Source organism: Argopecten irradians, chromosome 5 (assembly GCF_041381155.1).
Source record: "Argopecten irradians isolate NY chromosome 5, Ai_NY, whole genome shotgun sequence".
Lineage (NCBI taxonomy): Eukaryota > Metazoa > Mollusca > Bivalvia > Pectinida > Pectinidae > Argopecten > Argopecten irradians.
This window is the reverse complement of record NC_091138.1, coordinates 24724412-24749995: the sequence shown is the minus strand read 5'-3', so window position 1 is coordinate 24749995 and position 25584 is coordinate 24724412. Positions and strand designations below refer to the sequence as shown.

At 37.2% G+C, this 25584-nt stretch overlaps 1 protein-coding gene across 3 annotated transcripts; it reads right to left on the bottom strand.

Annotated features, from left to right (window-relative positions):
• Positions 1–7: 7 nt before the first annotated feature.
• Positions 8–24351, bottom strand: LOC138323322 (sodium/calcium exchanger 1-like). 3 transcript variants are annotated; one of them, XM_069267854.1, is made up of 12 exons: positions 24205–24351; positions 23930–23999; positions 10527–11329; positions 10111–10190; positions 9171–9347; positions 7514–7698; positions 4411–4646; positions 3781–4013; positions 3421–3526; positions 3040–3218; positions 2371–2703; positions 8–2090 (listed from the first exon to the last, which is right to left on the bottom strand). In XM_069267854.1, exons 3-12 carry the CDS (start codon positions 11263–11265, stop codon positions 1848–1850), a joined length of 2511 nt encoding a protein of 836 aa, XP_069123955.1. In that variant the 5' UTR covers positions 11266–11329; positions 23930–23999; positions 24205–24351; the 3' UTR covers positions 8–1847. The 3 variants fall into 3 exon arrangements, with proteins under 3 accessions (XP_069123955.1, XP_069123954.1, XP_069123956.1); XM_069267853.1 differs by having other exon boundaries at positions 24193–24341; XM_069267855.1 differs by lacking the exon at positions 24205–24351 and adding an exon at positions 24116–24185.
• Positions 24352–25584: the final 1233 nt, after the last annotated feature.

Below are 25584 nucleotides of genomic sequence, written 5' to 3'. Positions count from 1 at the left end.
AGCCTAGTAATATTAGTAATGATTTAATGTTATATAAATTATAAACATGTAATATGTATACGGCACAGAAGCAATGTCATGTAAGAAAAGACAGAAACGTTTATTCCTAAGTCTGACAGAAAATACGTCATACATTGAAAGTCTATCTTCTAAAGTATGAGCATCAAAATCCTATACCAATGTAAGTATTCCCATGAAAATCCCTCTCGTATCAAAAATAAGTAGTGTATAATGAATTAAAGTAAAAATATATAAAATACAAATACCGTAAATAGTACCAAATGTATTGTCGAGAATTGTATATGTATGCTTAAAGTATAAGATAGAAAACGATATCAGGAGAACGTCAAGTAAATTAGGAGAACACGCTTTCTATTCTAGTGAATTGCACAACCTAAAATGTTCTGCTGTTGGGTTACAAAATATATAACTTAGAATCATATTTACCTATACAATATATACAACTACATACAAGTAAATATAAAATAACATACAAAGTATATATAACTGGTACAGTTATAGACTTCGTATATTAAATGTTTTATACTAAGAATAAAACTGTAAGGTTATATACTCAGTACATAGAACTGTACAGGTACAAAGTATATACAACTTCTACTATATAAAAACTGTATTTACTAGTTTTATAAATCTACTATACTTATGTAAAACTGGCGAGTTGAACATACTTCCTAAATTATGTAATAGAAATAAAACTTTACATATATTTCTATATAACAATGTATAAATGTACATATATGTTACAAAGTATTTTACATGAAAATGAAGTAATAAGCACAAACATTTATATTGCAAATAAATGCTGGAATTAAACCTAGTCGCCTTTAATAATTTAAAAAAAAATTGCTAGGCGAAAACTTTACCCAAGCAAAATGTTTCTATAAAATGATTTGAGTTTCCGCTTTGAGCTATAAGACTTTATGGGAAGCCAATTAGTTGTTTTCATTATACACGTACTTTTTAATTTTCAAGATTTCAATATTTGCACACAAAAAAACTTGATTCGGCCAAGACTTCTTTAACTACCGTATTGTTTTGATTGCACTTTTCATCGTTTTTATTGCTTCCATTGTTAATTCACACATCTTTTATTTCTAACGGAGGATGGTTTCTACGTAATAACGAAAGCAGTTGTTATCCTCTACATTTTGAGTAGTGTCAGGAAAGCGTTTCTATCTAGCAACTCTTAATAACTCGTGTCATAACTGGGAAACTCTCGCCAAAATAATCGCACACACGATCTCTCACTCTCATCCGTTAGCATTGCGTACTAATCACACTATCTCTCCCTCACTAAGCCACATATACATATAAGGCTCGGACTTACAAGTCGCAATAAACTTAGATACAAACATTTTATGCTCATTATACATGTAGATACCATTATTTATAAAAATCAGAAATTGTATTTTAAATTTCATCATGATAATTAATTCTTCTGAAATGGACTAAAATAAAGCAACTGGGAAATATTTTTGACTTCATTCTAAAAGTGTATTAAGGAGTGGGGTTTCGGTCTCGCACTATTTTAAAAATATCTATAAATTGAACGTTTTGTTTTTAAAGATATAGTATACCATATCCAATCTAATCTACAAAAAAGAGGATGTGCCGATCTGTTCTAATATTGACGGAATCACCCTTTGATGAAAAGATATTATATTATGACGTATTAAAACCAGTTACTACATACATCATATAACTTAGTGCTAGTGTTATGATTTGTATCACTCATCGTGATTTCTCAAGTCTTTCCAATTTCACCGTGGACGATTTGGCTAATATCATTTGTTGATAATAGTCCAGTTTCCTTACGACCGAGCCACTTACAAGTTGACCGATATTCTACCAGTAGCCTGTAGTGAAGACATAAGGACGTAGATCACCCAGAGGATCACGAAGAATATACTGCTGACGTATTTAGGGATCTTAGGTCCTCCAAGCTCAGCATTGCCAAAGATTGACAAATTACGTCGCAGGATTAAACAAAGGATAGCCAAAATAGCAGCTGCCGTGTAGATAATTACTGTGAATGCTAGAGATCCAGTGGGCACTTCGAAGTCTTCTCCCTGTCAATAGATATACCAGTTGTTAAAACAGTTGTTAAACATTAACCAGTTAAGAATTTGTCATCAGAGATAACCATGGTTAGCACTGATATTAACCTGTTAAGAAATTGTTACCCTTCAGCACAGAAATATCTGTTCAGTACCAGACATTTTATCATGAATATAATAATGGGAAGACACAGTTATGACACAGGCTTTTCTTGGGAATATGTTGGTATCTATTTCATTGAATTCATTTATCAAAAACAGACTTGTGGTGTATTATTTCCCTCTGACTTACAGTTTTTATCAGCCAGTAGATCGCAGCGATGGTCCATGGCAGTCCGATCCCCAGGAACACATTGACAGAGTTACTGCCGTTGACGTTACCCACGGAGCTGTCTGCTGTCTTCTCGTTAACTGCGGCGTGTTTACTGGCGAACGTATCAGGTACACTGGTTCCCAAGGCGACGAAGGTAATGGCGGTAATACTGTCGGGAAGGTCAATCAAGCAGCCAAAGATTCCAGCCAAGTCACCAATGATAGCGGTCATGAATCCAATAACAGCAAGGGAAAGGATGAAAGCTGGCCAACCGTTCCAGTATTTGGGTGGGGGCAAGAACGCAAACAGTACCTGTAAATAATATCATACAGATAAAGAGCTATTGCCTGTTGAATAACAAGCATAAAACAGAAATAGGTTTTCGTTATAAAGATTCCAGTTTTAACAATATTTCTTACAAAGTAAAAAGATAAATAAATGGAGAAATTCTTCAGATAATTTTACTTCACCAACATTGAGGTCTTACAGGAATAGCCATGAGTGATAAGACAGTGTTTTAAGAAATCTTTATAAAGTATTCTAGAAGCATGTCCAATAACACTGAGCATAAACGTATGTAAAATATCTCTTACAGAAAGGTAAATATTCACTAAATAATCTAAATGAATGTGATGTGAATGAACTCACTTTCCAGAAGAATGTAAGAAAGTGAAGGACGTAGTCCACGAAAGTCGCTTCTTCAATTTCACCACCGTTGACATTCATAGCCTGTCTGAACTGACCGACCCATGTCGAGTCTTCCAATTGTAGGTAGTCCAGGTTAGCCTTGGTCAAATTGAAGATCCTACTGACCAGTCCGTTAAACTCTGCCAATAGAAGCACGTTTATTGCTTAAAAACAACTTCCTTAAAAGGCAATGGTCTAATGTGGCATTACTACAGGTTGGAAATACACTAAATACAGACACGCCATGTTTAGAACTCATGTGTACCATTTATTACGATGGTATATAATGTAAATTAGTGATCAAATCAATAAATACAGTTGGGGACGATTTAGAAAACAAACCTTCATCACTGACGATTGTTACGATACATTTTGAAATTTTCCCCAGGACGGCACCACCATCGCATACAGTTAACTCCACTTGGAAACTTTCGTCACGTTCAGGTTTCTGGAATGTAGAGGGTATCTTTTAAATACATATGAAGCTATAATACATGATATTTGTTTTATTTGAGCAAATTGTTTCTGTTATTCAATTGAACACTGACTGAAGTGCCATGTGGTGTACCATTAAAAGCAGGTAATGTGGTATACTTACTTAAAAAAAAGTTCACGCGAATTCCATTGGTATATTAATGCTAGTTTTTGTTATCATTTCAGCCTTTATTATTTACTTATGTTTTAATTCCATTAATTAATCACCATGCTGTCCAAAATATTGATGTCGATGGTCTTATTGGTCTCGCCGTGATCAAACAACAGCTCTCCACTGCCGCCCTCGAAGTCCTTGCCACTGATGGCCGTGATGTCCTTACTCTCCCATTTCACAGACACGTGACCGTCGGCCCCATTCACTCTCTGGACAGGGATACGGACTCGTCTGTTACAGTCGGTGGCGATGATGGTAGGCTTGGCGAATTCGAGTTTACCAGGTTCTACAATGGTGTTTGACAGTGTAAGTAAACTTTATTTTGTCATATGTACGTCAGTTGACTCTTGAGCTCTAGACTGAACTCATGATTTCTTTGACCGCGATTTATTTATCATTTGCCCACGTATCAGACAGCCAACATTCTTACGACTATAGTGACTTGATTTGTAGACCATGAATACTCTTCAAAAACTAAAATTAAGAATTTATTTGAAAATCAAATAACATAAAGCTAGATTTTATAAGGAAAATTGACTCATGATGAATAATACTATTATAATTGCCGTTTGGTACATCCACTATATGCCAAGCTGGCTCAAGTTCATTTACACAATAGTTTTGTTTATTGGTCAGTTGAATTTGAGGGGGAAAAACTGTTTACACATGAACGGAAATCTTACCGTCGTCGTTAATGATGGTGACTTGACAGATGGAAACATTGCCGAGAGTAGCGTCTGTGACATCATCTTCAAACCTGATCAGTTTCACGAAGAAGAACTCATCAGGCTCCCACTCATTGTCGTCAACAATCTCGATGTAGATCTGCTCCAGTTGGTCCTTCGCGGCAAATTTCACCTCCTGATTGAATGGAATGTAGTCTTCAGGTGCGGTGGCTGTACCGTTGATGGTCTCAACTCTGTCAAGTTAGCAGGTCAGTGTTAGTTAAATATAGAATAATAAACCGTTGTCATTGAAATTCATGAAAAAACGAAGTGTATCTAGATGCTATTTCATGAGCTCAATGCAGATGTTATTTCATGACGCTTTCACATCAGAGATCGACTGATTTAGTCTTGGTCCATTTTGAGGAAATATATTGGCTATAAACGTTGTTTGTTACCAATCCATCCACCAACTAGATGTGTCATTCTGAACCATGGACAGTCAATGTTTTTTCTACGTTACTTACTTGACAGTCAGTGGTTTGTCTACGTTACTTACTTGACAGTCAGTGGTTTGTCTATGTTACTTACTTGACAGTCAGTGGTTTGTCTATGTTACTTACTTGACAGTCAGTGGTTTGTCTATGTTACTTACTGCAGTCTTGTACTTACTTGACAGTCAGTGTTTGTCTATGTTACTTACTTGACAGTCAGTGTTGTTTGTCTACTGTTACTTACTTGACAGTCAGTGGTTTGTATGTTACTTACTTGACAGTCAGTGGTTTGTCTATGTTATACTTGACTTGTCTTGACAGTCAGTGGTTTGTCTATGTTACTTACTTGACAGTCAGTGGTTTGTCTATGTTACTTACTTGACAGTCAGTGGTTTGTCTATGTTACTTACTTGACAGTCAGTGGTTTGTCTATGTTACTTACTTGACAGTCAGTGGTTTGTCTACGTTACTTACTTGACAGTCAGTCAGTGGTTTGTCTATGTTACTTACTTGACAGTCAGTGGTTTGTCTATGTTACTTACTTGAAGTCAGTGGTTTGTCTAGTTACTTACTTGACAGTCAGTGGTTTGTCTAGTTACTTACTTGACAGTCAGTGGTTTGTCTATGTTACTTACTTGACAGTCAGTGGTTTGTCTACACGTTACTTACTTGACAGTCAGTGGTTTGTCTATGTTACTTACTTGACAGTCAGTGGTTTGTCTATGTTACTTACTTGACAGTCAGTGGTTTTGGAGTACTTACTTGACAGTCAGTGGTTTGTCTATGTTACTTACTTGACAGTCAGTGGTTTGGGAGATGTTACTTACTTGACAGTCAGTGGTTTGTCTATGTTACTTACTTGACAGTCAGTGGTTTGTCTATGTTACTTACTTGACAGTCAGTGGTTTGTCTATGTTACTTACTTGACAGTCAGTGGTTTGTCTATGTTACTTACTTGACAGTCAGTGGTTTGTCTATGTTACTTACTTGACAGTCAGTGGTTTGTCTATGTTACTTACTTGACAGTCAGTGGTTTGTCTATGTTACTTACTTGACAGTCAGTGGTTTGTCTACGTTACTTACTTGACAGTCAGTGGTTTGTCTATGTTACTTACTTGACAGTCAGTGGTTTGTCTACGTTACTTACTTGACAGTCAGTGGTTTGTCTATGTTACTTACTTGACAGTCAGTGGTTTGTCTATGTTACTTACTTGACAGTCAGTGGTTTGTCTATGTTACTTACTTGACAGTCAGTGGTTTGTCTACTTGTTACTTACTTGACAGTCAGTGGTTTGTCTATTACTGTTACTTACTTGACAGTCAGTGGTTTGTCTATGTTACTTACTTGACAGTCAGTGGTTTGTCTACTTTTACTTACTTGACAGTCAGTGGTTTGTCTATGTTACTTACTTGACAGTCAGTGGTTTGTCTGTACTTACTTACTTGACAGTCAGTGTTTGTCTTACTTGACAGTCAGTGGTTTGTCTACTTACTTACTTGACAGTCAGTGGTTTGTCTATCTTACTAACTTGACAGTCAGTGGTTTGTCTATGTTACTTACTTGACAGTCAGTGGTTTGTCTACGTTACTTACTTGACAGTCAGTGGTTTGTCTATGTTACTTACTTGACAGTCAGTGGTTTGTCTATTTACTTACTTGACAGTCAGTGGTTTGTCTAGTTACTTACTTGACAGTCAGTCAGTGGTTTGTCTATTTACTTACTTGACAGTCAGTGGTTTGTCTATGTTACTTACTTGACAGTCAGTGGTTTGTCTATGTTACTTACTTGACAGTCAGTGGTTTGTCTATGTTACTTACTTGACAGTCAGTGGTTTGTCTATGTTACTTACTTGACAGTCAGTGGTTTTGGAGTACTTACTTGACAGTCAGTGGTTTGTCTCTATTACTTACTTGACAGTCAGTGGTTTGTCTATGTTACTTACTTGACAGTCAGTGGTTTGTCTAGTACTTACTTGACAGTCAGTGGTTTGTCTAGTTACTTACTTGACAGTCAGTGGTTTGTCTACGTTACTTACTTGACAGTCAGTGGTTTGTCTATGTTACTTACTTGACAGTCAGTGGTTTGTCTATGTTACTTACTTGACAGTCAGTGGTTTGGGAGTACTTACTTGACAGTCAGTGGTTTGTCTACGTTACTTACTTGACAGTCAGTGGTTTGTCTACGTTACTTACTTGACAGTCAGTGGTTTGTCTATGTTACTTACTTGACAGTCAGTGGTTTGGGAGTACTTACTGACTTACTTGACAGTCAGTGGTTTTGGAGTACTTACTTGACAGTCAGTGGTTTGTCTACGTTACTTACTTGACAGTCAGTGGTTTGTCTATGTTTACTTGACTTGTACTTACTTACAGTCAGTGGTTTGTCTAGTTACTTACTTGACAGTCAGTGGTTTGTTACTTACTTGACAGTCGTGTTTTCTAGTTTACTTGACAGTCAGTGGTTTGTATTACTGACTTGCAGTCAGTGGTTTGTCTTGTTACTTACTTGACAGTCAGTGGTTTTGGAGTACTTACTTGACAGTCAGTGGTTTGTCTTGTTACTTACTTGACAGTCAGTGGTTTGTCTGTTACTTACTTGACAGTCAGTGGTTTGTCATGTTACTTACTTGACAGTCAGTGGTTTGTCTACGTTGCCGTATCGCCTGATACCGACACGGACTCTCTTCTCGCTCTCCAGCACAGATACAGTGGCTGACGTGAACTCTACCACAGCCTTCTGTCCCCCCTCAGAATGGTCGATCGTTTTTGCGGGCTTCCTCTCCTCTTCGGGCAAACGGATGTTGTTGTAGATCTACAGATATAGTAATGTCATTATTAAAAACAAGATCTGATATTCATAACTGTTGTTATGTTTATTTTTGTGTTTGATGCATTATTCAAATAATAACACAACATTCAAGTATCATTTACATGATATGGTTGTCTCTTTGTAAATATGACAGTGTGCAATTTTAAACTACATAATTTTGCCAAAAACTAAGAAATGTTATGAATAAGTATTCCTCACCAAATCCTGTCACCATAAATCAATCTTTCCTAAGTCAAAACCGCTTTTATAAAATGGAGTTGTATTAAATCTTACAAATGGAAATTATATAGTTCATTGTTTATATATGGGTTAACTACTGATTTCCATTTGTATATTCTCAAATGTATTGTAGTCACTCTCCTATCAAGCCAATAACAGAATAATACGACAATAAATATAATACACACCAATGGTGTGACGATATTCGTTACACATTACATTGGTTGTTTGGTCACATGTGGGCCTAAAAAATATGTCTGACTATTCTTTTAAAACATAAATAAATTAAGATTAACTATTTCTGCATGAACTGGTTCGTGACAAAGGAAGTGAGCAATATGATAAATAGTGTGGTTTTCATGGAAATATCACGCGCGTTTCTCGTGGAAAGTAAGGTTAAATGTTATCTTACACCAAATTACTCATATATGGTTTGTTCATATTGAATCAGGATGTTGCCTAGCATATCCTTAACTAAACAGTGTTTGGATTGCCGTATTACTTGTGCTATTCATATCAATTATTTCCTGGTGCGCAAGTCCTCGCGTATATTATATTGTAAAGCAAGATTAGGTTTATAACAGAATGCATTAAGCTTGAAATTCGCTACGACACCTGTTGCATTTATCAAAGAACGTAACATTTTGACTTCTGAATGCAAAAACGTGTTACTGATACAGCTATAGTAGCCCTGAGTTGTGCACATGCTGCAGCAGACGGTACACACGTGTTGCCTGCTCTGACTGGTGGCTCTATTCGCCCACATCTGGTAATGTTTTTAACATATCGATCTCCAAGGTTGGTGACTACATTATCAACACATAAGATCGATTTTAGCGATACACAGTGATTGGTTCTGCCTCGTACTGCAGATTTATTAACAATGGAACATCCTCACGGCCTTAAGATCAATGTGTTTATTGTTTGTCAATAATAGGTACCCTTTTTAAGACAGTAGGCATTCGAGTACCAAGCGGAAAAAAATTAATTTAATTAATACATAAAACTTAGTTATTAATGAAGATAAGGTTTGAAGGAGGTGATTATGTAGGTGGAAAGCCAACAATAAGCGGGGTCATATAGGTGGTAGATTAGAAATTCTATTTGACACCGCTAGAACATTGACATTTATCGGGCGAGACGAAATATCATAAAGTTACCGTTCAATCGTTTGTGACCCTGACCCTTGGATTTTCGACGATGGAGTTACATTGGCTAAACATAAAGTAACTTACCCCTTGAAATGACGTCAGGACGTGGGGGACTAGACGTTTTCCTCCAGTAATACCACGAGTTGCGTTGATTCGATACCACATACGGCCATGCGACTGGTTCTCGGCAATCTTCGCTGCTGCCAACTTAGCTGCTTCGTCTTCTGGCAAGCCGTCTTCTCGGGCTTCGTGTCCGAGTTCCTAAAATCATATAAAACCTATGTCATACGGATTTTTGATTACAAAATCAGCGAACTTCAGTGCGAATTGAGAAGGAGAAGATTGTTATTAACGGTAAGGTTGTTTGGTTTTTATGGTAGGCATCGAAAAGTAATAAAGAATAATAGAACTAAGAAATAACATAAATAAGCTTCAAGCTAATATCGCTATTTAAAGATGCTCCACCGCTGACAAATAGTATATTTGCTCTATCAAAAACAGGAGCAGACGATTAAGTATTATTTTCAGTTGCAAAAGTGACTTACTTTACACCAATACCACCTTTGAGAAATTTGAGCTTTTAATTTTATTTTAAGATAAAAATGTTGAATATGATTAATTGCATCCCGAAAAAATTCCGTAGCACTATGTCCTATATGGAATGAACTACTAATTGCGCATGCACCAAAATTAAAATTAAAATTTTTGTATTACTTTTTGTGTTAATTAGACATATATATACACGCTTAAACACAAGTTATTGTTCAAATGATGAACATCGTTTATACTCGGCGGTGGAGCATCTTTACATTTATAATAGTAAAATGTTTATGCCTAGTAAATCATCAGCAAAGATGAAACTATACTTCGTGTCTAACACAATTGATTCCTTAAACATAGGCTAATATATCCAGGGCTATTTCAGGCATACTTTGATTCAAGGCTTGCTGAGGACAATGTCTTTTTCTAATTCTTTTATGCGGTACATGTAATAATAATCCGCTTTACATAGAAGAGCCTGTACCTTTGCGAGGTTCATCAAAGATGCGTCTCCAGAAGTACGGCTGTCAAGTGCCATCGACTCCTCTGGGTCCTTGCGGTCCTCTGTTAAATCAAGCAAACGACAATATGGTTAATTATTCTTTACATCATCAGCTAGGAAAAGATTGCTAACGCACAAAAACATAAGTTAGGAGATGTTTTATACAAATATTTTTTTAATAAAAACATCTTACAATTGTAGTCTTCATATAAATGCGACATCATGTGACATCAAGCTGACGACAATTTGTTATTTATCTATTACATCGTAACATAAGACATGGAACTTTTTTTCAACTTTGCGTTAGGAAATTAATTACAGTATGCTTTGGATCAAATTGTTTCGTTCAAAGCATTTGATTAAAGTTTAGAGTCGCGAAAAGAATATATTCTACTCACGCAACGATATTCCGACCATTCCGGATGAGTCAAGGTCTTCCTTCTTCATGCAGCAGTCGCGGTCGGCCAGATAGGCGATGAGGATGAGCGCGGGGAAGAAGAGGAGAGTGATGACGGCTTCCCACAGCTCTACCTTGTTTGGAGAAATGCCAATCAAAACGATGGCAAGCCACACATAGGCAAATATGCACGAGAAACTCGTAACTCCGAACACCTTGAGGTATTTCATTTTGCGAACCTCTCCATCAGGAATACATGAAATACAGATAGCGGAGATGACCAGCAAATTAAAGGACGCCGAACCAACAATGGTACTGGGACCAAGTTCGCCAGCCTTGAAGTTGTTACCGATGACCTCAATACATGAAAGAAGAATCTCGGGAGCGCTTGTTCCGAGTGCCAGTAAACTCAGATTAGCGACTGTGTCGTTCCAAACCTTGACGTTGAGCTCTCTGTACCCTTCAGGCATGCCTTCGTCTGGTATTCTCACCTTAGTAGTTTTACTAGTAATACGTTCAATAGCACACATAAAGATATCTGCAATAATAGAAACTCCGAGGAAACACCACAACATGGCGATGAAATATAGAGCGGCTCTGGTGTCATACGACCATGTGAACTCGTTGATGACAGGTAGAAGGATACCCTTGTTTGAGCATTTATAATTATAAAGAGTATATTCAGTGGCATTCGGGACATCGGTGGACGCCATCGGCGCCATAGTGGTGTTGTTCGCCATTTTCCGTCCGACAGCGACTGGTGTTTTTCTCCCTGCGGTACCTTCCTCCCTTCAGTGTATGGTTCTGTGGAATAAAAAGGACAGCGATGTGAGTTGTTTGTACAAATATCGACCTCCGCCTTACACGCAAACACACGTAACGAGGGCAGCTGATTGGCAATTCACTACACAACATCGCACTCGAAACAAGGACCTATAACATATGCAATTTCGACTCAACAGGCTTTGGTAAAAAGCTGTGCCATATTTATTCGGTCTAGTGAGCAATGGTGTGACAATACATGTATTAATATTACAGTTTTAACAGCAACAGAGGCAGATGAATTGATGCATGTAATGTGACAAGTGTTATCAATGGTAATACGACCAGCAGTGAAATCGTGTGGATATTAAGCCTAATACATAGAGTCAGACCATTTACAATGGCAAATGGTACAACTGATCGATCGGTCTGGAAACATCCTGTGGTGATCGCTGGTTCTTCCTCCCCCCTCTCTATGAGTTATACAGTAATGGGATTGTCTGGGAAATATTACTATTGGGATAGACAATGTTTCCTATATACATCCCATATATCACTAACATCACCACCATCGCCATCTTTATACAGCTGGACCACCAATCGTTACGAAAATTGCATCAGACTATTAGACATGAATGAATGTCAGTATATGGCATAATACCGCACCAATATTTGCATACATCTGTGCTACTGTATATGTGCCATACATATCTATTATTCTACAATTCGTCATATATTTCTAAGGGAGGCAACTAAACCAATTGTTACAGTAACTTAAAATACAGATCACTGTACCAAGGTTCTGATCTCAAAACCGTGTACCACTTTACTTTATATTACCACTATGATCGAGTGCATGTTATTTCTGGGTCGGTTACGCAGTTGCTGCTTCACAGGCCTAATAGAAGCATCGTCAATTAATTATTTACCATTTTCTGTCCACGCGCGCTTGTTTATCACAATCAAAATAATTGTGTATAATGTGTATAGTTTATTGTACGGACATACTTCTATGTTTCCAAGGAAATAATGCAACATAACGGAGTTATCATAACCAAATGTTGGGTTCAGGCACGAGAAAAGTCGCTTTAATGTCTCATTAACTCATTATCCTAGCGCGTGTTTCTAATTTTAAAGTAAGAGGTTTTATCATGCCGAATCGAGCACAACTGTGTTGGTTATAAGAAGGAACAACCCTCTGTATGTAATCTTTGGGTGTTTGTAGAACAACGTGGTTGTCTTAGTTGATCATATATTGAATGCCGATAGCATAAAAGTAGCAAATGTCTATTGAAGTAGTGTAGATTGATAGATCGTGAAAACGTTGCAAATTGAGTTGTTAGTCAGAGTTCAGAATTTGGTGCTGTAATACATGCAGACAGCGTTAGAAACCACAACACCTACGTTGCTATGTCAGTAACCACGGTATGTTAGCGAACAAAAACATGCCGGGATTTTGTATCTCTCGTATCAGACACGATGCAATGCCTGTTGGAGAGTTAACATCATTTAGACATGTATAACTGTAAAAACGTAACTTATGTAGGCTACCGTAAAACCGACGGGCAGTTCTACCACTGTTAGAGATAACTAACAATTACCGCAAGTAATATGCTCTCCATCGCCAAGTACACAGCATTCATATATTATCGTTTCCAAAACTATTTTCATCTTGACTATAATTGAGTGTTCCATTGAGGCTGTTTACATTCTTCTGGTGCTTGACTCGCGGGAACTTGCGATTCGCTCAGTCATATTGTGCTTCATCAGTATTTCTCTCTGAAAGAAATCCGTTACTTTGCAGACTTCTAAGCTTATTTTCCGTTTGAGGAGTTTTGAGTTAAGGAACACCCCAAGTGATAGAAAACTTGGTAAAACTAGGGTTCTGTCCCTGGTCTCAGTTAGTTGTCTTCCCGCTTACAGCAGGCGTGGCGTTTGATAGAATGTCAAGGTCTGGGTTCAGGGCTAAAGGAAACTCGGGGTAGTGACTATATTGTGTGAATATACGACAACAAAACCTACGCATGTACTTTAATGTGCAAGGTAGTATCTTATTTAAAGTTGGGTGTGTCAACAATTGGTAAAACAAGCTATTGAGTAGCTGCATCCTGTCATTACAACGCTTTGATTCTAACTAAAGGGAATCCATTCCAATATTTCACTAGGAATTTGGCTGCTTTGCTGTAGATGTAAAGTAGGTTTTGTATTTTGTGATAAATGTATGGATGAGAGGAATGCGGGTACGTTCTACATTCAGAATGAGAATAAGTAGCTTGTTGTTGCTCGGTGTGTAAGCCGTTACGGACAACGGCTATACCATACATTGTTATCCACAATCTTGAGAAAGTTAAACTTGTTTAAAGATACAGAACTCGTAAAGAGTGAGTCACTCGATCAGAAGCTCTCGACGTAATATGAGGGCGGGCCTGGGATGTGAATAAGTCGACGTGCACTGATCATATATATATATGACCACATCAATGGAAAGGAAAGCAGTATAATAGAGCTAGACATAGGCTGGGTGTTTCTTTAGGTTTTACAATAATAAATGTAAAACATCACTTTATACTGAAGGTACATGTATCGTACCGTATATATACACACCACACAGGTAACTTGTTTTTTCCCTAGATCGTGTGTATCGTAATAATTGTACAGTTGACAGATTATTTACTTATTATACGTGGAAATGTGTCAAGAAAAAATAAAACGTATTCAAAATCACGTGCCGCTTGAGTGACGTTAGTGACAGAACCTTTTACACTCGAGTAAACCTACGTCTACATATATATTAGCTAGAATTTGGTATATAAGTACTGTCGTTCTGTATAAACGTATTAAAATTGAATAATGATAACTGTTATTACTATACATTCCATACTTGCCCCAGAAAAAAAATAGAAAACTCTGTTGGCCCATATTTACCATACGGGGTTAATTCCCCTGCTGTGCTCAGTAAGGCGACCGGTAAGCCCGTTGCCTATATCCTATGGATTTTGAGGTATGCTTCAGCAAGATAGCACTATAAAATGCCCAAGATTTCCAGTAATACACAAGAACACGACACGAAAATACCGCTCCAAACAAAAGTGTAGTACTCAAAACACGACAGACGCAGTTGCACGTTGTATACTTTATAAACATAATCACCAAATCATCCTTACAACGTGTAACCCGCCACAAGGGCTTCTAACAACTCAATCACAAGGGTTTATAACTCCATCACAAGGGTTTATAACAACTCCATCACAAGAGCTTCTAACAACTCCATCATAAGGGTTTATAACAACTCCATCACACGGGTTGATAGCAATGCCATCACAAGGGTTTATAACAACTCCATCACACGGGTTGATAACAACACCATCACAAGGGTTTATAACAATTCCATCACAAGGGTTGATAACAACGCCATCACACGGGTTGATAACAACGCCATCACAAGGGTTTATAACAACTCCATCACAAGGGTTTATAACAACTCCATCACAAGGGTTTATAATAACTCCATTACAAGGGTTTATGACAACAACATCACAAGGGTTTATAACAACTCCATCACAAGGGTTTATAACAACTCCATCACAAGGGTTTATAACAACTCCATCACAAGGGTTTATAACAACTCCATCACAAGGGTTTATAACAACTCCATCACAAGGGTTTATAATAACTCCATTACAAGGGTTTATACCAACTCCATTACAAGAGTTTATAACAACTCCATCGCAAGGGTTGATAACAACGTCATCACAAGGGTTTAACAACTCCATCACAAGGGTTTATAACAACTCCATCACAAGGGTTTAACAACTCCATCACAAGGGTTTAACAACTCTATCACAAGGGTTTATAACAACTCCATCACAAGGGTTTATAACAACTCCATCACAAGGGTTTATAACAACTCCATCACAAGGGTTTATAACAACTCCATCGCAAGGGTTGATAACAACGTCATCACAAGGGTTTAACAACTCCATCACAAGGGTTTATAACAACTCCATCACAAGGGTTTAACAACTCCATCACAAGGGTTTAACAACTCCATCACAAGGGTTTATAACAACTCCATCACAATGGTTTATAACAACTCCATCACAAGGGTTTATAACAACTCCATCACAAGGATTTAACAACTCCATCACAAGAGTTTATAACAACTCCATCACAAGGGTTTATAACAACTCCATCACAAGGGTTTATAACAACTCCATCACAAGGGTTTAAAACAACTCCATCACAAGGGTTTAACAAATCTATCACAAGGGTTTATAACAACTCCATCACAAGGGTTTATAACAACTCCATCACAAGGGCATAATAACCAATGCACCACATGAACTACACAAGTGGCATATTTTGGACCACGAATGTCTTGAACCTATTCCAGAACCACAGGAGAAATGTCTAGAATGTCACATACGTAATTCACCAATTTTGAGATGATTCCTGCCTAGGAATAAACCAGTGGTCGCTCCAGGCAGCCTAGATTTTTTTTTTTTTTTTTTTTTTTTTTTTGTTTCGCGATAAAAGGTGGAAAGCTTGACATTCCTGACCCCCACACGGAAGTCAGTTTCATCCTAATCCCGACATCCCAATCAATGACCCAGCGCCCCAGGAGTAGCCTTTGTAAAATGTCACTAACCTTCCACCTTTGCCCTTGTTCCTCTCAAGGGGGACTAATGAAAGCCCCGTGATCAATTGGCACTCACTATTTTATGATAGGACAAGGTTGACTTGGATACCTTCGGCATTTTGCCACTGTACAATAGCAATTTATGGTAGGCTATCGTTTGTGTCCGAGTGACTATAGACAAGTCAAAAGAGAAGGAGTTTCTTACAGATAGAAATAATCTTTAGTACAACTTTAACGACTTTAGTACGACTTTAACTTTTCCTGATAACGTGTCCGCGTTTATGCTAGCTTTCTAATTGTATTTTACTGTGGCGATTTATTAAAATGGTAGGACTTTATAAAAACTGTATATATATCTAGCCTTGTATATAAAGAAATACTTTTTGCCTTCTATTCCTTAAACATGGTTGATTTTTGTTTTGTAGTTGCAATTCATTATCACCTATTCCTGTTTACCTTGTATGCTTAACACTGGTGTATTATGTACCATGATAGATTTATCGTATAACTGATTGATTGCTACAGGTATATGTTCATATAATTATGAATCCCTTTGTCTAACCAAGTAACATCTTATTGTAATTATGGACCGTGACGCCGTCTGTCTAACTATAAGTACAGATCAAGGACTAAGACCATCCACTTGGGATTGTTTACATTTGATGCCTACGTTTAAATTATAATTCATGTAATATATTCCGTTTGTACTTGAATTTCCATACTTAATTAATATTAAATTGAAGTGATAATCGTGACTGTCTGCGCAGTGAACCCAGACAATCAAATCTAACGACACGTGGAGATCACTTACCTCTTGTTTGTGATCAGATACATATCATCATCAATCATGCTGTAATTACGACCCCAGTCTTTGATAGAAACAGAACATATCAGCCATGTCTAATAAGACGCGAAAAGTATGACATTAATAAGCCGCGCGTATAATGAACCTGTGTTTTGGGAGACTGCGGTATGTTAGTGGTGCGTCTCGAGATCAGTAAACTGTGTCTCAACGACATTAACCATCACCACCACCCCGGTCACTAGGAAAGTCGGTAATATGGCAATAACTAACGCTAAAAGTTTAATAAACAATCAACTAGCATTTCCCGTTACATGCTATGTATACGTGTTAAGTCAAGTTCTAGTCTACTCCAAATCTGATTGATCACATTAGCCGGAAATCGCCTTACTTTAATAGTTAAACAAACATAGATATCATCTTTATATTGACATTGCAAATTTTGAAATTGTTATACAGGATTGTCTAAGCGTGGTTCGACACACGGCCATTTTACTTTAGTATTAGGTTATCAAAAAAATACGGATTGATACCCTTTTATATTTTTACTTTCAATATACTTTTTTTTCAAACCGTTTACGTGTAAATAACAAAAAGCATTTCTCCTGGCAATGGATGTTTTGTGTGTGTCTTTTAAAAACAGAACCTAAAACATATGTTATCATTTATTTACACACATAACCAGGATACCTGAACGAAAGCTCTCGTTTATAAAGTGTACATCAATCATATTCGTCACATGAATTCGAGAGAGACATCTTATACATTACGCCTGTTATAGGAGGATACACTTGATCAGTAGAACATACCGTGGGCGACTAGGTCCATTGACAAGTGAAACATGGGTGATTATATTAAATCGAGAAGATTTATGCCAGTCACATATTATCTAATGTAATAAAACCACCTGGAACCCATCAAACCAGTTTTTACTTTACATCATAGGTCTAAAACATCTCGTGTATAGGACAGGCACACCTTTCCGTATTAAAATCTGAAATTTTATGTTCAATCCGTGGGCAGCAAACGGAGACCTTTAAACCTCGCCATACCACTGTCGTCAGATTGAACGATCTCTTCCGAACGTCAGTACACGGAACACATATTCCGAACGCCTTTCCGGGGATGTAAGCTTAAGTCTGAGAGAGATTTTGTCTCAAATGCCTAAACAGTCAAGATGCTGATACTCGACACATGTCACGTGAAAGACATGGAGGAAATAGGCGTTCAAACAGAAAGATAAAGAGAGCCGAGACCAGAGATCACAAGAACAACACCCAAACAAGGAAATACAATGAAAAAGTATTAAAGGGATAAGATAACGCTGAACGCCTAAAAGGGTAACATGTCTAATGTCCCTGAATACAAGAAGAGAAATCCAAAAGTAAATATCGAATTACTCAACACGGAACATCAGAACAGTCACAAATCCAAAAGTCAATATCGAATTACTCAACACGGAACATCAGAACAGTCACAAATCCAAAAGTAAATAACGAATTACTCAACACGGAACATCAGAACAGTCACAAATCCAAAAGTCAATATCGAATTACACAACACGGAACATCAGAACAGTCACAAATCCAAAAGTCAATATCGAATTACTCAACACGGAACATCAGAACAGTCACAAATCCAAAAGTCAATATCGAATTACTCAACACGGAACATCAGAACAGTCACAAATCCAAAAGTCAATATCGAATTACTCAACACGGAACATCAGAACAGTCACAAATCCAAAAGTAAATAACGAATTACTCAACACGGAACATCAGAACAGTCACAAATCCAAAAGTAAATAACGAATTACTCAACACGGAACATCAGAACAGTCACAAATCCAAAAGTCAATATCGAATTACTCAACACGGAACATCAGAACAGTCACAAATCCAAAAGTAAATAACGAATTACTCAACACGGAACATCAGAACAGTCACAAATCCAAAAGTAAATAACGAATTACTCAACACGGAACATCAGAACAGTCACAAATCCAAAAGTCAATATCGAATTACTCAACACGGAACATCAGAACAGTCACAAATCCAAAAGTCAATATCGAATTACACAACACGGAACATCAGAACAGTCACAAATTCAAAAGTCAATATCGAATTACACAACACGGAACATCAGAACAGTCACAAATCCAAAAGTCAATATCGAATTACACAACACGGAACATCAGAACAGTCACAAATCCAAAAGTCAATATCGAATTACACAACACGGAACATCAGAACAGTCACAAATCCAAAAGTAAATAACGAATTACTCAACACGGAACATCAGAACAGTCACAAATCCAAAAGTAAATAACGAATTACTCAACACGGAACATCAGAACAGTCACAAATCCAAAAGTAAATAACGAATTACTCAACACGGAACATCAGAACAGTCACAAATCCAAAAGTCAATATCGAATTACTCAACACGGAACATCAGAACAGTCACAAATCCAAAAGTAAATAACGAATTACTCAACACGGAACATCAGAACAGTCACAAATCCAAAAGTAAATAACGAATTACTCAACACGGAACATCAGAACAGTCACAAATCCAAAAGTCAATATCGAATTACTCAACACGGAACATCAGAACAGTCACAAATCCAAAAGTAAATAACGAATTACTCAACACGGAACATCAGAACAGTCACAAATCCAAAAGTAAATAACGAATTACTCAACACGGAACATCAGAACAGTCACAAATCCAAAAGTCAATATCGAATTACACAACACGGAACATCAGAACAGTCACAAATCCAAAAGTAAATAACGAATTACTCAACACGGAACATCAGAACAGTCACAAATCCAAAAGTAAATAACGAATTACTCAACACGGAACATCAGAACAGTCACAAATCCAAAAGTAAATAACGAATTACTCAACACGGAACATCAGAACAGTCACAAATCCAAAAGTCAATATCGAATTACTCAACACGGAACATCAGAACAGTCACAAATCCAAAAGTAAATAACGAATTACTCAACACGGAACATCAGAACAGTCACAAATCCAAAAGTAAATAACGAATTACTCAACACGGAACATCAGAACAGTCACAAATCCAAAAGTCAATATCGAATTACTCAACACGGAACATCAGAACAGTCACAAATCCAAAAGTAAATAACGAATTACACAACACGGAACATCAGAACAGTCACAAATCCAAAAGTAAATAACGAATTACTCAACACGGAACATCAGAACAGTCACAAATCCAAAAGTCAATATCGAATTACTCAACACGGAACATCAGAACAGTCACAAATCCAAAAGTAAATAACGAATTACTCAACACGGAACATCAGAACAGTCACAAATCCAAAAGTAAATAACGAATTACTCAACACGGAACATCAGAACAGTCACAAATCCAAAAGTCAATATCGAATTACTCAACACGGAACATCAGAACAGTCACAAATCCAAAAGTCAATATCGAATTACACAACACGGAACATCAGAACAGTCACAAATTCAAAAGTCAATATCGAATTACACAACACGGAACATCAGAACAGTCACAAATCCAAAAGTCAATATCGAATTACACAACACGGAACATCAGAACAGTCACAAATCCAAAAGTCAATATCGAATTACACAACACGGAACATCAGAACAGTCACAAATCCAAAAGTAAATAACGAATTACTCAACACGGAACATCAGAACAGTCACAAATCCAAAAGTAAATAACGAATTACTCAACACGGAACATCAGAACAGTCACAAATCCAAAAGTAAATAACGAATTACTCAACACGGAACATCAGAACAGTCACAAATCCAAAAGTCAATATCGAATTACTCAACACGGAACATCAGAACAGTCACAAATCCAAAAGTAAATAACGAATTACTCAACACGGAACATCAGAACAGTCACAAATCCAAAAGTCAATATCGAATTACACAACACGGAACATCAGAACAGTCACAAATTCAAAAGTCAATATCGAATTACACAACACGGAACATCAGAACAGTCACAAATCCAAAAGTCAATATCGAATTACACAACACGGAACATCAGAACAGTCACAAATTCAAAAGTCAATATCGAATTACTCAACACGGAACATCAGAACAGTCACAAATCCAAAAGTCAATATCGAATTACTCAACACGGAACATCAGAACAGTCACAAATCCAAAAGTCAATATCGAATTACTCAACACGGAACATCAGAACAGTCACAAATTCAAAAGTCAATAACGAATTACTCAACACGGAACATCAGAACAGTCACAAATCCAAAAGTCAATATCGAATTACTCAACACGGAACATCAGAACAGTCACAAATTCAAAAGTCAATATCGAATTACTCAACACGGAACATCAGAACAGTCACAAATCGACCCATTATCCACATACCAATGAAATGCTCAGGAAGACACATTTCAAGCACAACTTTCAAATGGAATAAATAACAACATACAATTGCATCAGATAAACAACTCTCTTAATAAATCGACAAGAAAATATCTGTTTAAAGGGAAAATATTAATCTTAACCTTTCGAGTGTCACAAAATAGGCTATAATCATTTGTTGATAGCGAACCTTCAAAATGTCTTGAGAGGAAAGAATTATTTCCTTATGCTTCAATGTCCTAAATTCCCGAACGGACAAAAAAGAATGTTGAATTAGCAATATCCCTAACATTTCAAACGGATAGACTTTCAAATGACCAAGTATTAGTTTTATGTCCTAAAACACCAACACGAGAAAGACCCCAAACAACATAATTCAAGACGTCCTTGTGACGTCATCAGTGACGTCCAATGAGTAACACCAGGCGCCAGATGTCAATGAAGGACAACATTCCTGAGGTCTCAGTAACCTTATCATTATATAATAAATAGGGTAATGACTTACCGCGTTCCCACAGCAGTATCGGTATGTCCGTGTATACTGGACAATGATAGCCTTAATGGAGTTAGTCTACAGTCAACAAACTTAATAAAGGCAGAACTTGTCACAATGACGGCAACAACAATGGTCGAGAACCGGTCATCAGGTACCCTCGGGGTCACTGTGACAATCGGGTGGCAAATATCCCCGGGGTACAGGCGGCCACTTCAAGGTCATGTCATGTATCTAATTCAATCCTTATGACACATTATACGGAATTCGACATAGCTAAAGGAGTATTATATAGAAAATTTAACGCACATCAACACTTCTGAAACAAGATGCTCTGATATCCTACCCTGCGGGTCTGGAAATTATTTCTATCAAAAGTTAAACCATATAGATAAAAATAGATATTATTTTATCGCGTATATGAAATCCGTTATATCCTAAACAGGATAATAAACGTCAGTTGTTCCGGGATTTTTGGGTGTTTTTTTTCTGTTGAACCGTGTTATTGTATCTGAACTAACATTATTTCTATCGAGCTATGCAACACACAGAGGACTTATCGGAAACATACACATATAATGGGATCAGTGTCGGTTTCCGTTAATACAGAGTGATATTTGGGGTACAGGATGTCTCGAGCTAGAGCTTAGTAAAGATCTGATTGCTATATAGTTAAATATTGAGCAAGAAATAACATAGCACCTCCAAATGGAATACATCAATTTTATAACTTCCCATGCATGTTCGATTTGTAGTGCCTGGAATGTAATGGCAAGCGACATATGAATAAGTTTTTGGTGGTATATGCCAAATATCTTTGGCAAATAAAGTGAATATCAAAGGTAAAAAGTAAATGAAAAGAATATTAGAACCCGCCATGAGTGTTTATATTAAGCACAACCAGAAATACAACTGAATATACATGGTCCCACATGTAAAAAAATTGAACATGGAAACCGAAGCACTTGTTTTAGATTATTCATCACAAATTTATCTAACAGAGATTTATGTATATACCGTCTAAATCTCTTAATTTACAACTAAAGATAGGGTGGGCGAATAACGTCTTGTAACGCATAACTTTTCTGTGTATCTACCATATTTGGATTGTTCACGGGAACCAGGACAAGACACGACACCGACCTGTATTGGTCAACTACGGACACCTGTCTCTATCAGTCAACGGCATTACTGGGCTATAAATTATTGACCATATATAATAAACAAACGATGATATGTATACATGGAGGGACAGTTCTGTTTGATGTGTCCCTGGAGTCGACACTCCATGGCCGTAAACACGAGTAATTCTAGGCTAAGCTGGACTAATATTACTGATGTACATGTATATATATCACACTTGTCGCAATTGTTGCGAATCTTAATGGGTTAATTGCGATTCATTTATTTTCCATACCCAGGTCCTTAAGAACTCACAACACATTAAATTTTATATTTAGACTATATGAGTAAATGCGACTTCGGAAGTCCAGTTGTCAGTCATCTTTCATCAACTCACGAACAAATGACCTTGACCTCACCAAAAAGTTGCCGACAAATTTGGTTTCAATTAAAATGCGCGATGGAATTATTTGGGTATGACAGAAATGGTTGACTGACTCTTTCACATTCCTCGCCGCTAAATACCTATATAACTTATGTTAACTAACTCAATGACCTTGACCTAAAAACCGATGATTGATTCACCTTACTGCACCAAATCCACAACTAACTAATGCCTATAATGAAATCAATAACTGAATAACCAATTCTGTTTGATGGGGAAAGACATTTTCGAATTAGTAGACTATGACCTATGACCTTAACCGAGCAACTATGAATGTCAAATTATATACTGTTGTTCAGTCTAGCAGATCGATCGGTACATGTACACTGGTGTGGATTACAGTGGAGTGCCACATATAATGTGATCAGTGTCCGTTTCCGTTAATACAGGAGCGATATTTCTAGTACAGGGTGTCTCGAGTTAGAACGTAGTAAAAGTCTGTTTGTTGTTTGTACACGGCTTAGAAGTGTAATTAGTTTTTAAGACCAGCATTCCTGTATGGGTTGACCTAGATAGTAACAAGATGTACTACACACTAGTCGGAAACAAACATCCCCTCCCGGACACAATGGACATGCTTCACTGCACATTTCCAACCACCCATCCATACCAATAATAAACATGAATAACATACGGAAACAGAGCCAAATGCATTTAAAACTACACAATAATCTTATACACGTATATAACACAATAATATACACATCCTCCCCAAATGTTTAACAACATACCTTGCCGTACACTTGTTTTCCTCCCGCTGTTGTTGAGATCCCTCCCTACACGCGATCTCCTGCCTTAACCCTGCAAGATATATGTAGCGCTTTAGTAAATAAATTGTCTGTTTTCCGCATCAAATCTATAAAGAACACGCGCAAACATCACCGGCGTATTCTTCATCAAAAAATACCTTCTCTTACCTATACAGACAGCGAGTGCTGGGCCACGCCCCTCTATCGACAGGTAAGATTTACCTGGAACAATTTGACATACCTACCTAAACACCTACCTTGCTCTTCTGATATACGGACACTGTATGACTCGGGCGGGCGTAGCCAGGCAGAGCGTTGTGACGAGATGGAGTGGTATTAGCTGGTGATACATTCTTTAAATATTTGGCTGCGGGGGAGACAACTGGCCCCACTATCTCTAGTACGAGTGTGTGGGAGTTTGTTGGTGCACATTTATATTAGTGTGTATATTAGTGTGTAAGCCTGAGGTTTATTACGGAAGGGCCACTTCTACAGTCTAATGTGTATGTATCGAGAAAAAATAATTCTAAATCTATGAAAATATGCTGCAGTATTCGCCTATTAATGATTTTGTTGTTGCATTATGCATTATGATTAGTCAACCATGAAGTAACAGGTAGTTACAGCAAGCATACTGATGTGAATTAATCTACAGTTGCAGTAAATCCAATAACTACAGTTTCCATGAGCTTAGTGCATGGATCAGTGACTAAACTGTAAAATTTATCAAGTGCAAGTACCATATATCAATGTACCGTTCCATTGTGTAACCGCTAAGTGCAGCTTCAGTAACGGAGTGTATCATGGGTGTAATTGGTTGTTAAATCATATAATTAGCTCCTGAACTTTTGTTATCACATACCTGAACATGTGTATTGTAGACATGTACTTGTATATTATATACTGCATGTTCTGAAATTGAAATAACAAATTGATAAAGCTATCGTTTTATACCGATGTGTATATATGTCTGCCTATTACCGGACTACAGTAGTGTATCTGTTACTATATATATGTATGTGTTCTATATTATATTCAAGGTCATGATGTTATTCATCTCGCTAATGATCGTATTTCGCTGTCCAAGGGAGGAAATGGATCTTACTAAACAGAATGTACACCTTAAAAACCGACACGCGATAGAATTATATATAAGCAGACAGAAAAAAGATATCAATTTATCAGTCGATACACACTCCAGTGACGTTGCAAATTCTAATAAACCTAACCAACACAAGCCGTCTTCCAACGGATATAGCTCATAGACCAAAATATAGGACGGGGTGACCTACTTTTGCCACATGGCACTGCATCGCGTAGCATCGATGTCTTTGTTATCAATGATTCATCAAATAAAATGATTTTAACCTTGACCTTTTATTAGGAGACAATAACCTCTTTCCTTCTTGTGGAATATTCCAATCAATTTTAAACGTGTAACTTTTTATATATAGTCGGGTATTTCCTACACACGGCAATCAATTCCGACGATTTCTGATGGATGCTCGAGCGACACATTTTAGGACATCTTTGGGAAGGCACTGTCCAAATTCTACCTTGCGGATAGATGTAATGCATGATCGGTCAAGTAACAGTCAAGATTAATCCATCATGTTTCTAAATACCCACGTAGATAT